Source organism: Manacus vitellinus, unplaced genomic scaffold, assembly GCF_001715985.3.
Source record: "Manacus vitellinus isolate BGI_N305 unplaced genomic scaffold, ASM171598v3 scaffold_1_pilon, whole genome shotgun sequence".
In the NCBI taxonomy this organism is placed as follows: Eukaryota; Metazoa; Chordata; class Aves; order Passeriformes; family Pipridae; genus Manacus; species Manacus vitellinus.
Genome location: NW_021939396.1, coordinates 36,320,490 through 36,332,842, shown reverse-complemented (window position 1 = coordinate 36,332,842; position 12,353 = coordinate 36,320,490). Strand labels below are relative to the sequence as shown.

The following is a 12,353-nucleotide window of genomic DNA, read 5'->3' as shown; positions in this document are numbered from 1 at the left end:
GGTAGCTTAGATGTGTCACCTTCTGTGTTCCATTCTTTGTAAGATGGTGTCAGCTGTGAAACGCATGTTAGAAACTGAATTATGGGGGAAAAAGTCTCTTCGTATTCTGACAAAATAGTCCCCATGTAGTGTTCAGTCTGGCATTCTCTGAAGTATCATCATTGGGTGTACGATGGGAGACAAGAAGGGAGAGAAAGAAGACAGGATTTGGCAGTTTCATTTCTAGTTCCCTTGCCAAACATATCAACCAAGACATCAGCATCTTTGGCTTTTTAGGTCTTAATGTGAAAAGAAGCCTCTCAAGCTGAGCTGTTTCTCAGAAAGACAACTGAACATTGAGAAAGTCTGAGTGGCTTTGAAGGGCTGTAACAAGAGACAGCATGCATATAAAGCACCTACCCATCTGCAGTAGTGTGGGTTTTCAGAGTCAACACCAGTTACCAGAGTCAAGTTGTTGTGAAATGCTAGAGAGTTGTTGATGACAAAATAAGTTTCTGCAGTGGTGTGACTTCAACAGTAAGGATATGGTATTACCAGAGACGTTCTGCTTGTGAGATTCTCATAGAGAAGTCTATTCTGGTGTTCTTGAGCAATATAACTGAAAAATCCTTCTAGGGGGCCTTCCCTGGGTGGAATATCAAATAAAACATTTGCTTTTCTAAAGTGTTCTACCTCTTAGAAGGAGTTCTATTTTAAGATCAGGAAAACTATATATGCCAAATAGAGCTAATGACAGAACTCTGTGAAAGAGTTGACTTGTTTGTGATAGAAGTTTACTTGGCTCATGAAAAGGTTACAGCATTTCAATTTGCTGGCTTTCAAAGCTGCCCACTTAGTATATCTTCATCTGCTGTTTGTTAAGTAGCAACTTTTTCTGTCTCTAAGAAGATAAATGTTTCTGGACTATGCCATGAGAAAGCATAGTTGAGCAGGTCATTACTCCCTCTGAAATGTTCTTGGTACAAGAAGGCAGATATAATGCTGAGTTCAGGATATCAGGTTTCCAATCATTTTATTCAATCAGTAGCCAGTTCTGATCTCTTAAGGTTTGGAAAGGGTTATATGCAGGTCACTTATAAAAGGATTCAGTCTTGCACAGGTCCAAAGGAAGAAATGGTCACCTTACTGTAAAATATCTCTTTCTTTTGAAATGTATTCAATATACAACCCCTGACATAGTCCTGCTTTGAAAACATAGAATGGCTTTGAACTTGTGTGAGGCCCATCCTTAGAGAGACAGTTTTTCTGCACAGATCCAGTGACATCGGAGATACCAAATTGCATTTTTCTTTGAACAGCATTGGGAAGGAGCATAGCATAATATCAGAAAGATGCTCATTACATGTTCATAAGTAAAGTTTGTTCAGGCTGGGTTTTTTGTAAAGGTTCTTTGTATAAGTGCTGAAAACAAGACTCTTAATGAATGATAGTGAATATGGTGCCAGACATCAAGTTAATTGTCCTGTTAAACTTTGCTTAATACAGATATACAAAAATATTATGGAATTGTGTGCATTCTCCATTTAAGAGTTTAAATGTTTGCTTCTTTCAAAGCTGTTTACTAGAGTTGTTGTGGATGCCCCATCCCTGGAATTGTTCAAGGCTATGTTGCATGGAACTTTGAGCAAACTGATGAAGTAGAAAGTGTTGGGGCTCATGGCGGGGAGTTTGGAACTAGATTGTCTTTCAGGTCCCTTCCAACCCAAGCTGTTCTATGAATTATAGGTGTTTTGAATACTGAGTGTCTACTAGGAAAAAATTTACTGGAGAGCACAATATTCAAATAGCCATAAAAAGGAAACCTTAGTGCACTTCTGCCCTATTTGGATTGTCTGGGAGGGCCTTCACATACCTTTGATTTTAAAGAAAAAAAAGAATTCTCTTGGCAAAATCTGAAAATCTTGTTTGAATATTGCAGCAATACATTAATGCCTCAAGGCATTAGTATAATCCATATGAATTACAGCTGAAATACTTGTATAACTTCTTTGTAATGAATGTGCAGTGGTTCTGTGGGCCTTTTTACAGGATTAAAAACACCTATCATGAAACCAGCAGCAAACTTACGCATTTGTATTCCCTCGTTTAATCAGCAATAATGATTTAATTTACTTTTAATGAACAATTTGCTCATTGTACTGTTCTGTGTTTTTAAACAAAAATTTTGAAGATGAAACAAATTACTTCCTTTCTTTGCTAGGGAGTTTACTTTTAATGTTTGCTGTTCTTTTTAGGGTCGTGTGATAAAGGGGTCCTACAAGTTCCATGCCATTATCACAACATTTGAAATGATCTTGACTGACTGCCCAGAGCTGCGTAACATTCCATGGCGTTGCGTGGTCATTGATGAGGCCCACAGGCTGAAAAACAGGAACTGTAAGCTTTTGGAAGGACTAAAGATGATGGACCTGGTCAGTGCAAACATATGTATTTTTATAACTTCTGATTTATGATTTAATCTGGAAGTAAAATAAAAGGTTTTCTTCTGAAGTAAATCATCAAGTGTTAAGAAGAGTGAGGTGAAGGAAAGCAGATGAGAAAGTCTGTAAAATACCCGGAAGCATATGCATACCTTCAGTTTTGGAGTGCTGGTGCTTAATAAGTTTTTTCATTGATTTAGACCTAGAATTATGTGGATTCTTTTAAGAGAACCAAGATAAATTTGTTCTTTCCTTTCTGTCCTTTCGTGTGACTTAACCCATAGTCACTTCTTTACGCAGACATTTATTTAAAAGTATAATGTGGTCGGGAGACCAAATTCAGCCATGAGAGTTAAACTGCTCTGCATTAATATCAGCTCTGATGTTAATTTGTTGTGTGGCCTTAAGGATGTTCTTTCAGAGTGACTAAGGAAGGGAAAAGTAAGTTTGTTTCTGATGTTACATAATTATGTAATATGTATACAAAATAGGTGTATCAAGCACACAGAGAAAAATAAGATAGTGTAAAGGTATTTACCATTTAAAGGGCACAATAATTATTTTTTATGGTCAGAAGATTCTTTTAAAATGTGAGGAGAATGCAGTCCTGCTCTGTTAATAACTAAGTTTGTAAAAATACTGTATACAATTTATTGTCCTTATTACTGTTGCTAGTAGAGGAAAGCTGAACTTATAGTAGTGGCAATAGATAGAGATATGGGACTTCTCACATGGGTTCTTGTTATACTTCAAAATTCATGTTAGACTGTGGGCTAGTTGCTTAATCTCTCTGTGCTCCTCCTCTAAAGCAATATGTAACTCTTACAAGTCTCTGCCCATCTCATGCTCTGTAACATTTTAGTAGGACAGTAGAACTCTGCTTCAGGTTTACTGTGTTGGAAACTTACACCTGCTCTGAGGAGATTAATGCACTGAGGTCTATTGGATGGATGTGTGGTAAATCAGTGGATTTTTACTGGAAGTGATGGTATACGTTCAGCTGTAATTTTGCCATTTAAAGTTCATTGTACTTGTGAAAGAGCTGGGGTGGTCTGGATCAGTAAAATCTCTTCTTGTGCCTTGGAGGACTTTTGGAGGTGCTTAAGTTGTGAAGTATTTTTCTGAGCTATCGCTGAAGGGAGGCCAGAGTACCAGTTAGAAATGTCTTGAAAAGAGTTTTATGTAAGTAGCTAGGGGAGGGGAAAGGAAGCAAAGATAAGACAGACATATGGTGATGAGAGGAAGGAATTTTGTGTATTTTTCCGTTGAAAATTAATTGAGATGAATTCTTAGGCAGCTATTTCTTAACCTTTCAGGAGCATAAAGTGCTGCTTACTGGAACCCCTTTGCAAAATACAGTAGAAGAGCTATTTAGCTTGCTTCACTTCTTGGAACCAGGTCGCTTCCCATCAGAAACCACATTCATGCAAGAATTTGGGGATCTTAAAACCGAAGAGCAGGTAAACTTATCTTGCACACTTACTTTTCTGTTTAGATATTGTGAATTTATCCATCTAATTACATCTGAACTTCATTACTTGTTTTTACAAATAATACTTATTTGCTTATTGGAAGACCACAGTGGGTTTATCCCTATGTTTTTGTTTGTTTTCATTTTGTTAAGTTTTTTGCTTTTTGACCAAAAGTTACTTCCCTTTGTTAAAATGTAGTGTTTAAAAATAGGGGTTGTGTGTCTTGTAGTGCTTTCTGGATAAAAATAATTCTAAGACAATTAACTTGTCAGTTGACATTCTTCCTCAAGTATCAGCATCAGTGTCCTCTGTAACTTCTGTGGAATTAACATCTGAGAGTTTTCTCAACGATTCTGTGCAAACAGAAACATACTTGAAACCCAGTTCAGCAAATGGAGGGAGAGGGTTTTTTGACTCAGAAACAGATTTCTCAAGCTGTCCAATAAGAGATGCTTAAATCAATATACAGTGCAGCATGTTTTATATTGGAAATGTAAAATGTTTCCATGCACATATGAAATTTTTTTTAAAAAGCCAAATCACCTTAACATTAGCAGTTAACTGAAACATGGCATCTTCATTTGGCTGTTTGCAACCTATGACAATAACTGCATGCATTGTTGTGTGCAGTTTTTTTCTCTTTGTCTGAAAATTTGATTTCTGATATCTTTTAACTTTTGTCTGCTTGAATTACAAAAATTTGAAGTAACTTAGCTTTTTTTCTTTTTGAGGAAAATGGGCATTTTCTTCTTTCTCCCTTCCACTCTTTGGGATGTGTTTTAAAGTATATGCCACAAAACCTGGAGACACTAAAAATTATCAGAGTCTTAAAGCTAAAATGTTTTCATTTTTAGACCAGGCCTAAATAGTTTTCTACTTAAGTGGATGTCAAAACTAGGGAAATAAGAAGATAATTAGAAGCAGATCTCTGAAGGAGGAAAATAGCATTAATCACTGTTTAGTGATTAGAAGTGAACTGGAAAAGTTAGATTTGCCTATATAGCTGTACTCAGGGTTAGCTTTACATGACTTGTGTGCAGTACTGTCCTTGTCTAGAAAGATAGTTTTGAGGTCTTATTAATAACAGACATCACTAAACAGAAGGGCTACACACTAAACATTGACTTTAGAAATGTGTATGTCACTGAGTTAATGAGAACTCAATCTCTAGGCCATTGAGGAAAGATTTTTTACAAATGCTCTCTACTTGGGATTTGAGGTAGGAAACAAGGATTTTAGAATTAAGGAAATTGAAAAATGAATATTTGAAGCCTTGCAGTTTTAATTCAGTTATTTATTAAACATCTGTTTTCCAGGTGCAAAAACTCCAAGCTATTTTGAAGCCGATGATGCTGAGACGTCTCAAGGAGGATGTAGAAAAGAACCTGGCCCCCAAAGAGGAAACAATCATTGAAGTTGAGCTGACAAATATTCAGAAGAAATACTATCGTGCTATTCTTGAAAAGAATTTCACATTTCTTTCCAAGGGTGGAGGTCAGGCAAATGTACCTAATCTTTTAAACACTATGATGGAACTAAGAAAATGCTGCAATCATCCATACCTTATTAATGGTAGGCCTCCTATTTTTCTCCTCATTCGAAAAATGGTTTTAAGGATATTTAATAGGTACAAATTCTATTCCAGTGTGTCTTTTTGTTTATTCATGTATTTTAAGTAGAAAAGTGAGATAGCCTTTTAGGTTTCAAAGGTACGGATATGTACTAGCCAGGACAGCACTGCTTTTGCAGACATCTGTGCTTTTTTCCACGGCTTCCTAGCCCTGACAAAGTTAGTGTTGGTATTATCAAGTTTTCTTTCTGTTATTTCTGACAAACAAGACTTCAGTTATCATGTGGGTTGTTGGATGCTGGCATGAATATGGCAAATTTTTTATTCAGAGTTGTAGTTAGCTGCTGCTTAATTTCTTGATGTAGAACATTATTAGATAGTGACTTAAAATTTCTAAATAGAAGTTGCAGGCTAAGAAATCATGACCAGGCCTCCTTTTATAGCCACATGTTATCAGCTCATTTTCTTAATATAACTAGTAAGAAAAAGATTAGTATGAATGTCATCTTAGGTTTTAAAGGTTGCTTTTTGGTGTGATGCTATTGGTTTACCAAGGATTACCCTTGACAAGTACTGTAGAATCACAGAATATTTTAAGTTGAAAAGAACCCATAGAGGTTATTGAGTTCAACTCCCTACACCTCACAGGGCTACGTAAAATTGTATCATATGGCTTAGTGTCATCCAGATGGTCCTTGAGCTCTGACTTGTGGTGCTGTGACTGCTTCTCTGGGGAGTCTGTTCCAGTGACCAACCTGGTGATGAACCTGCTAGCTATAGCTGTCTGAAGTATGCTGAACTTGTACGTGTTGGTCAGTTCTTCCCTTTGAGGTTGTAACACAAGCCTCTGTACAGGCTTGCATTCTACTAGTTTCTTGTCTCCCAGCTCCTCTTCCTTACTGTATATGGTTTATGTTATGGTTGGTTTAATGCTGGTTATAAACTTTATGATGGAAGACTGTTTGTTTGAGACTGTTGATTGAAGACTGTTGTTTGAGAGCCATATGTGATTTCAGTTTTTTTAATTGTATGACTTCCATATTGCAGTACTTAAGTTTTTTTTCCTTGACATTTTTTGTTTCAATGGGAGTGGGGGGAATGCTTAAACTGATTCATGAAATTACATCTAGTTATATTTCACGCACAAGTAGTTATTCCAAAGATATGACAAAGGGTTACCCCAGAATGCTTAACTCAGCCATGCTGGTGGCTGCTCAGTTTCTAAACTCATATGAACATTCAAGTAAAGTAGCCTTGTGGTTCTGGTGCAGGGTTTGTTGGGGATATTTTGTTCTGTTTGTTTGTTTGTTTTACATTAATCCATTATATGAATGACTTCATCAGAAAATAGTTTAGGATGTTCAAGTTATGAGCTTCTGAACCTGATGCTTCTTGGCATTCAGATAGTTCTAACCTTACCATTATTTTTTCTTATTTCTTGATTGCTAAAAGAAATAAACTGAATATTTTGCTGCTAGTTTTTTTTGTCAAATAGAGTTTATCAGTAGTGCTTGCAGTGTTGCCTACAGCAGTGATCTTTTTTCCTCAGAAGGCTTATATCATTTAATGTCATTTAGGAACTGCTGAAGTCCAGGTGGTTATTTAGAAAATTTCAAATATTTTTTTATGACTGTATCTTTACCCTAATAAAAGGGTTTGTCTCTTGAATGCATTTGCCTTTATAACATTTTTCTGATTTTTAAACCTTTGGACATGCTTGGTCTCACTTAGCAACATGGCAGGTGGGTCAAACCTTCAGATTTGAGGGAAAAAAGAAATAAATCAGCTGTTATTAGCGTGGAGATGGAACTCAACAAATACGTCCTTTGTAGTTCTAGGACAGAAAATACATCCTATAGTTGTCCAAACCCGAGGTTTTATTTTATTGACTGTAAATCAACATCTTGGTACTTAGTGGGATGACACAAGTTTATTCTTCTTATTATTAGCATTATTAATATTATTATTATTATTATTGTTGTTGTTATTATTATGTATTTCTCTTAAGAAGTCTTGCTGTGCTAGTACTTACAGCTGCATATTGTTCTGATGAATGATTTGTTGCAGTAGCAAGTTCTGTTCTTGAGACTTAAATGGTTTTTTAAAGTTTTGCTGAATCTTTCTTCCTTTCTTACAAGGTTGCAGGTTTTGTGAGCAAGCAGTATTGCATGTGTATTTGAATATCCAAATAGAACACTGTACGTTTTGTTTTGCATAAGAGTTGCAAGCAAGTCTTCTGTAGATTCTTCAGTTAAGGTTATGTGATGGAAGTAGTAGGGTAGGATTTGAATGTAGAGTGGCTTTTTTGTTTGTTTTTTGATTGATAGATGTGTTCTGTGGTCTGCTGAGACTGTGAGTAGACTTCTAGAGGTAGTTACTACATTTTGTGTATTCTCCAACCAACTTGGGCGAAGCATTGTCTGTCATTTTTCTTAGAACTGGACTCCTTGTTTTCTCCATAGCAACCATTCCTAAGTATTTATACATCATTCCTCTTTCTCTGTCTCCAAGAGCCAGCAGTGGGGAATGCTTCTGTACTTACACATCTTACAGCGTTGAACACTGGAAGGGTTCCTTACTCTGTTTGTTTTGCTCTCTTGAGCCCTGGAAGCCTCTCATAATTAGGAATGGAAGTGAGGATTTGATTTCCCTAATGGACCAAACCTAGACACACATTCATATACTACTAAAAATCAGCCAGGATGGGAACTGTTGTTACAGACCCGCACGTACTGCATCAAGTAACTTTTGGGTAACAGGATGCTCAGTGTACATGACTTAATTGCAATTGAAGTAGTAATTAAAAGGCAGGATGGTCATTTATGGGGTTTAGCTAGGACAGAGTTCTTGAAAGAGCAGGTTTTTGGAGGTCATGGTCTGGTTTGGATGTGGGTCTTGCTGAAACCAAGCTCTGCTGTAAATTTACTGTTCATTAGAACAGTTTGGGGGTTTGTTGTGGTATGCTTGGCTTAGGTGGTTTGCTTTTGCAGATGGTGTTTGCATATTGGTTTGCTTCACAGTAGTAAACTTAAATTTGGATATCACAATTGAATAAGAAATAATTGATGTTACTGGGAAAGATCATTGAAGTTACTGTGTATGAACTACTTGGCAGTCTACTGTATCCTGAAATTGCTGAAGTTCAGTACAGAATTGGAGATTTCTGCCCATTTTACAAGATGGGAAGTGATAAAATTGAGGGGAACTTTAAGCGTCTGATTACACAATTTTCATATGGGCTTATTTTTCTTATGTGCAACCCATGAGGGTGAGTGGTGCTTGGAACAGGGAATCCTAATAAGGAAAATCCGTGGATGTAGAACTATCTTCAAATGTGGTCACACTGAGTCCTTCACATTCTGTAAAAGCGAGTAATTCAAGTGTGTGGAGTAGCACGAAGCTGTCAGTCAGCCTGCTCAGGGTGGTATCCAGTTAGGGCACCGCAGTACAGCAGGCACTGAACCAGCGATCACACAGGGAGGGTGCGTTTCCGTGTTTGTTTACAGCCATCTACTTAGAACTGGGATATGAGAGAGAGAGATGCTCAGCAGAAGCCTGGCAGTAAGCTGTTCTTCCCCCCTCCTCCAGCCCTCCCAGCTTTCCTTGTGCTATTCAAAAGAAGAATTGAAGCTGAATATTATAAAAACTATAAATACTTTATAAACTACAGTTTGTTAAAAAAAAAAAAAAAAAAACAAAAAAAAAGCAGAGGGACTGAAAAAGATGGTTCCAAAAAAGGGTTTATTTGGATATGAAATAAGCTTAGAACGAAGGTTCTTAACCTTTTACTTAGCCAAGAATAGCAATCTGATAATTCTTGAAACTGTCCACTATTTGTAGAAATGACATAAAAAATGCAATAAAAGCATAGGAGAGGTTGAAGAGAAAGCTTGAACATGGTCTTGTGGTAGTGCACGGAACAAGGAAATAGATGCCGCTGTGTGTATCATTCATAGGCAAATTGAGCGGCAAGAAAGAACTTACTAGTGCTGGAAAGAATATATACGTTGGATAGCTTTATCAAACTGAATACAAAAAATACATTCAGTGAGAAAAAAAGCTAAATAGAAGGTAAACTAATAATTTCAGAGCTGCTTTCCCCCAATTAGTTTTTTCATTGTTTGGATTTTGATTCTATAATTAATAATGGAAGGATCAGATTCTGGTCATGTGGGTGTTTAAGGCTGATTTTGGAAGCATAGGCATGTATTTGTATTTCTTGTATTTTCCTGTAGAAATAGGATATTTTTTCTTTCATATTGCATTTTAAAAAGGACAAAAAAATCATTTTATCAGTTGAAATAGGGGGGCTTTAATAATTTTTTTGTAGTTGTTTTCCTTAAATTGTGTGCAATAATTCTATGAATTTATTTAGGAAAGAGTTTACTGTTGTTTAAAAGAGGAAAAAAAAAGGAATGAATTCTCAGAGTTACTTTTTTATTTATGCTGCATTTGTGTATATGTTTGTCTTAAATTTAAGCTTAATATTTTTTATAAATGTTTATTTTTTATAAATGTTTATTCATATGGTGCTTAAAACATTCCTACAGTTTCTATAGGGTATTGAAGGCGAACTCATTGTTTATTAATAAAACCCTTTGCAGTGTTCATGTATTGCTGTCCAATCTTTGCAGGTGCTGAAGAGAAAATTTTGGAAGAGTTTAAAGAAACACACAATGCCGACTCTCCAGATTTTCAGCTCCAGGCAATGATCCAGGCTGCTGGCAAGCTAGTACTGATTGACAAGCTGCTGCCAAAACTGAAGGCTGGTGGCCACAGGGTGCTTATCTTTTCCCAGATGGTGCGCTGCTTGGACATACTGGAAGACTACCTCATTCAAAGACGGTGAGAGCAACAATATAATACAATTATAAATAAACTGTGCCTTCCTCAGTGGCCACAGTATTTAACATGTGAGTAATCCATAATGAGAAAGGATGAAATTCAAACACTACAGTATTTTCTGTAGTGATTTGATTAAGGGAAGGAACATACCTGTAAGTTGCAAGTACTGAGATTTTTCTGTCGAATGAATACAAAATTACTTCATATGGAGAGCTTTAAACCTCTTAGTGTACTGTTCAGTTAAATGTTTTGGTGGTTCTAGAGTTTTGTAGCTTAGGCCTAAATGTTTATTTCATTTCTTAGAATGAAAGTCTGTTCTTTACCAAAAGGTGCAGAGCAGAAGACAAAGTAGGAAGTCTTTTACTGATGAAGTTAGTGGATACAGGAGCAGTCACTTAGTTTATTGGAGTTCTTTTGATCCTATAGTAGCATATGACTCTTTTTTTTTTTTTCAATTTTTTTAAAAATTGCATATTCTTCTAAAGAAAGAATGCAGCTGCAGTAAAGCAATCCCTAAAATGCATGTATTTTTCAGGTACCCATATGAGCGAATTGATGGCCGAGTAAGAGGCAACTTGCGTCAGGCAGCTATTGACAGGTTTTCAAGACCTGATTCTGATAGGTTTGTTTTCCTGCTGTGTACAAGGGCAGGAGGTTTGGGCATTAATCTTACTGCTGCTGATACCTGCATCATTTTTGATTCAGACTGGAACCCCCAAAATGACCTCCAGGTAATGTTGCAAGAGATGATTTTATTGAAAATTTTTCTTTGCCTTTTTGCTGTGAAATTTTCTTCATCTACAAGAGAAATTATCCATTATCACTCTCTTGAAAGCATAAACATTATTATTTATATTGAAAACAATAACTTTTAAAGTAAGTTCTCTGTGTCGATTATTTTAATTTTGTTTTTCTTCCTTTTGTGACCTGTAACTGAATATCTGCCTTTGTTTCATCAGGCTCAAGCACGATGTCACAGAATAGGGCAGAGCAAATCAGTGAAAATTTACAGATTGATAACAAGGAATTCTTATGAAAGGGAAATGTTTGACAAAGCTAGCTTGAAGCTGGGCCTTGATAAGGCTGTGCTACAATCTATGAGTGGAAGAGAAAATGCTACAAATGGGGTGAGAATTAATATTTTAAGGTGCACTGTCAACAAATGCTATGAATGTGTTAGACTTTTCTTGCTTGTTTGCATTTTAGCTGGGGGACAGTGGTTTTCAGATGGACTATGGCATATATTTTAAATTAGGGTTAATTAAGGGCATTGGCTACGTGAACTGGCTCGGCCTATCTAATGGCTCACTTATTGCCAAAAGGGGGCAGGTGGAGTCACGTTCCCTCAATCCTGATCTGTTCTTGTCATTCCACCCTTTACATTGTGTTGATCCTGGCACTTTATGGAGTTCTTCTAGTTAGCTTTTGCTGGTGTAGCCTTTTTGCTTTGGACTTTCTTTGCTTTAGCTTTTTTGTCAGGTTAGTAAGTTAAATCTGCTCCCCAGAGGAGTTCAGCAGTCGTCAGAGCTAAAGGAATTCAGTGACAATGAATTATTAAGTCGTTTAAACTACTTGCATAACTTCGCCCTGAGAATTTTGTTGTTTGTATTCTTCTTTAAAAGGTGATTTCAGCATGAATGTTTAATTGACCAACACCATGTTATTGTAGAGTTTCAGTTCTTAAATTGCCAAATAAGAGGACAGTCAGTCTGATTGTGCTGTCAAATGAACACATTGACTGGTGTCAAAAAAAACCCCAAAAACAAAAACAAAACCCCTCTCTTATGTGTTACAGGTGCAACAGCTTTCTAAAAAAGAAATTGAAGATCTTCTTCGAAAGGGGGCATATGGTGCTCTGATGGATGAGGAAGATGAAGGGTCTAAGTTTTGTGAAGAAGATATCGATCAGATTCTCTTAAGGCGAACACACACAATTACTATTGAATCTGAAGGAAAAGGCTCAACATTTGCAAAGGTGTGCAATGAAATTCAGAGGAAAATAAATAAAATGTGACCAGAATAGATGGAAATAGTATTAAGTTGCCT

General features: G+C 36.5%; 1 protein-coding gene across 5 annotated transcripts in view; it reads left to right on the top strand.

The window, feature by feature from the left end:
* CHD7 (chromodomain helicase DNA binding protein 7) overlaps positions 1 to 12,353 on the top strand; it is a 128,292-nt gene that overhangs the window by 97,725 nt on the left and 18,214 nt on the right. For 4 of the 5 annotated variants that reach the window (XM_018079974.3, XM_018079980.3, XM_008921390.4 and 1 more), the window contains 7 exons: positions 2,235 to 2,411; positions 3,737 to 3,880; positions 5,209 to 5,464; positions 10,097 to 10,307; positions 10,843 to 11,038; positions 11,267 to 11,434; positions 12,103 to 12,282. In XM_018079974.3, the coding sequence (XP_017935463.1) occupies positions 2,235 to 2,411; positions 3,737 to 3,880; positions 5,209 to 5,464; positions 10,097 to 10,307; positions 10,843 to 11,038; positions 11,267 to 11,434; positions 12,103 to 12,282 (1,332 nt within the window). The remainder of the gene's footprint in view (positions 1 to 2,234; positions 2,412 to 3,736; positions 3,881 to 5,208; positions 5,465 to 10,096; positions 10,308 to 10,842; positions 11,039 to 11,266; positions 11,435 to 12,102; positions 12,283 to 12,353) is intronic. The other variant, XM_018079987.3, reaches the window with a different exon arrangement.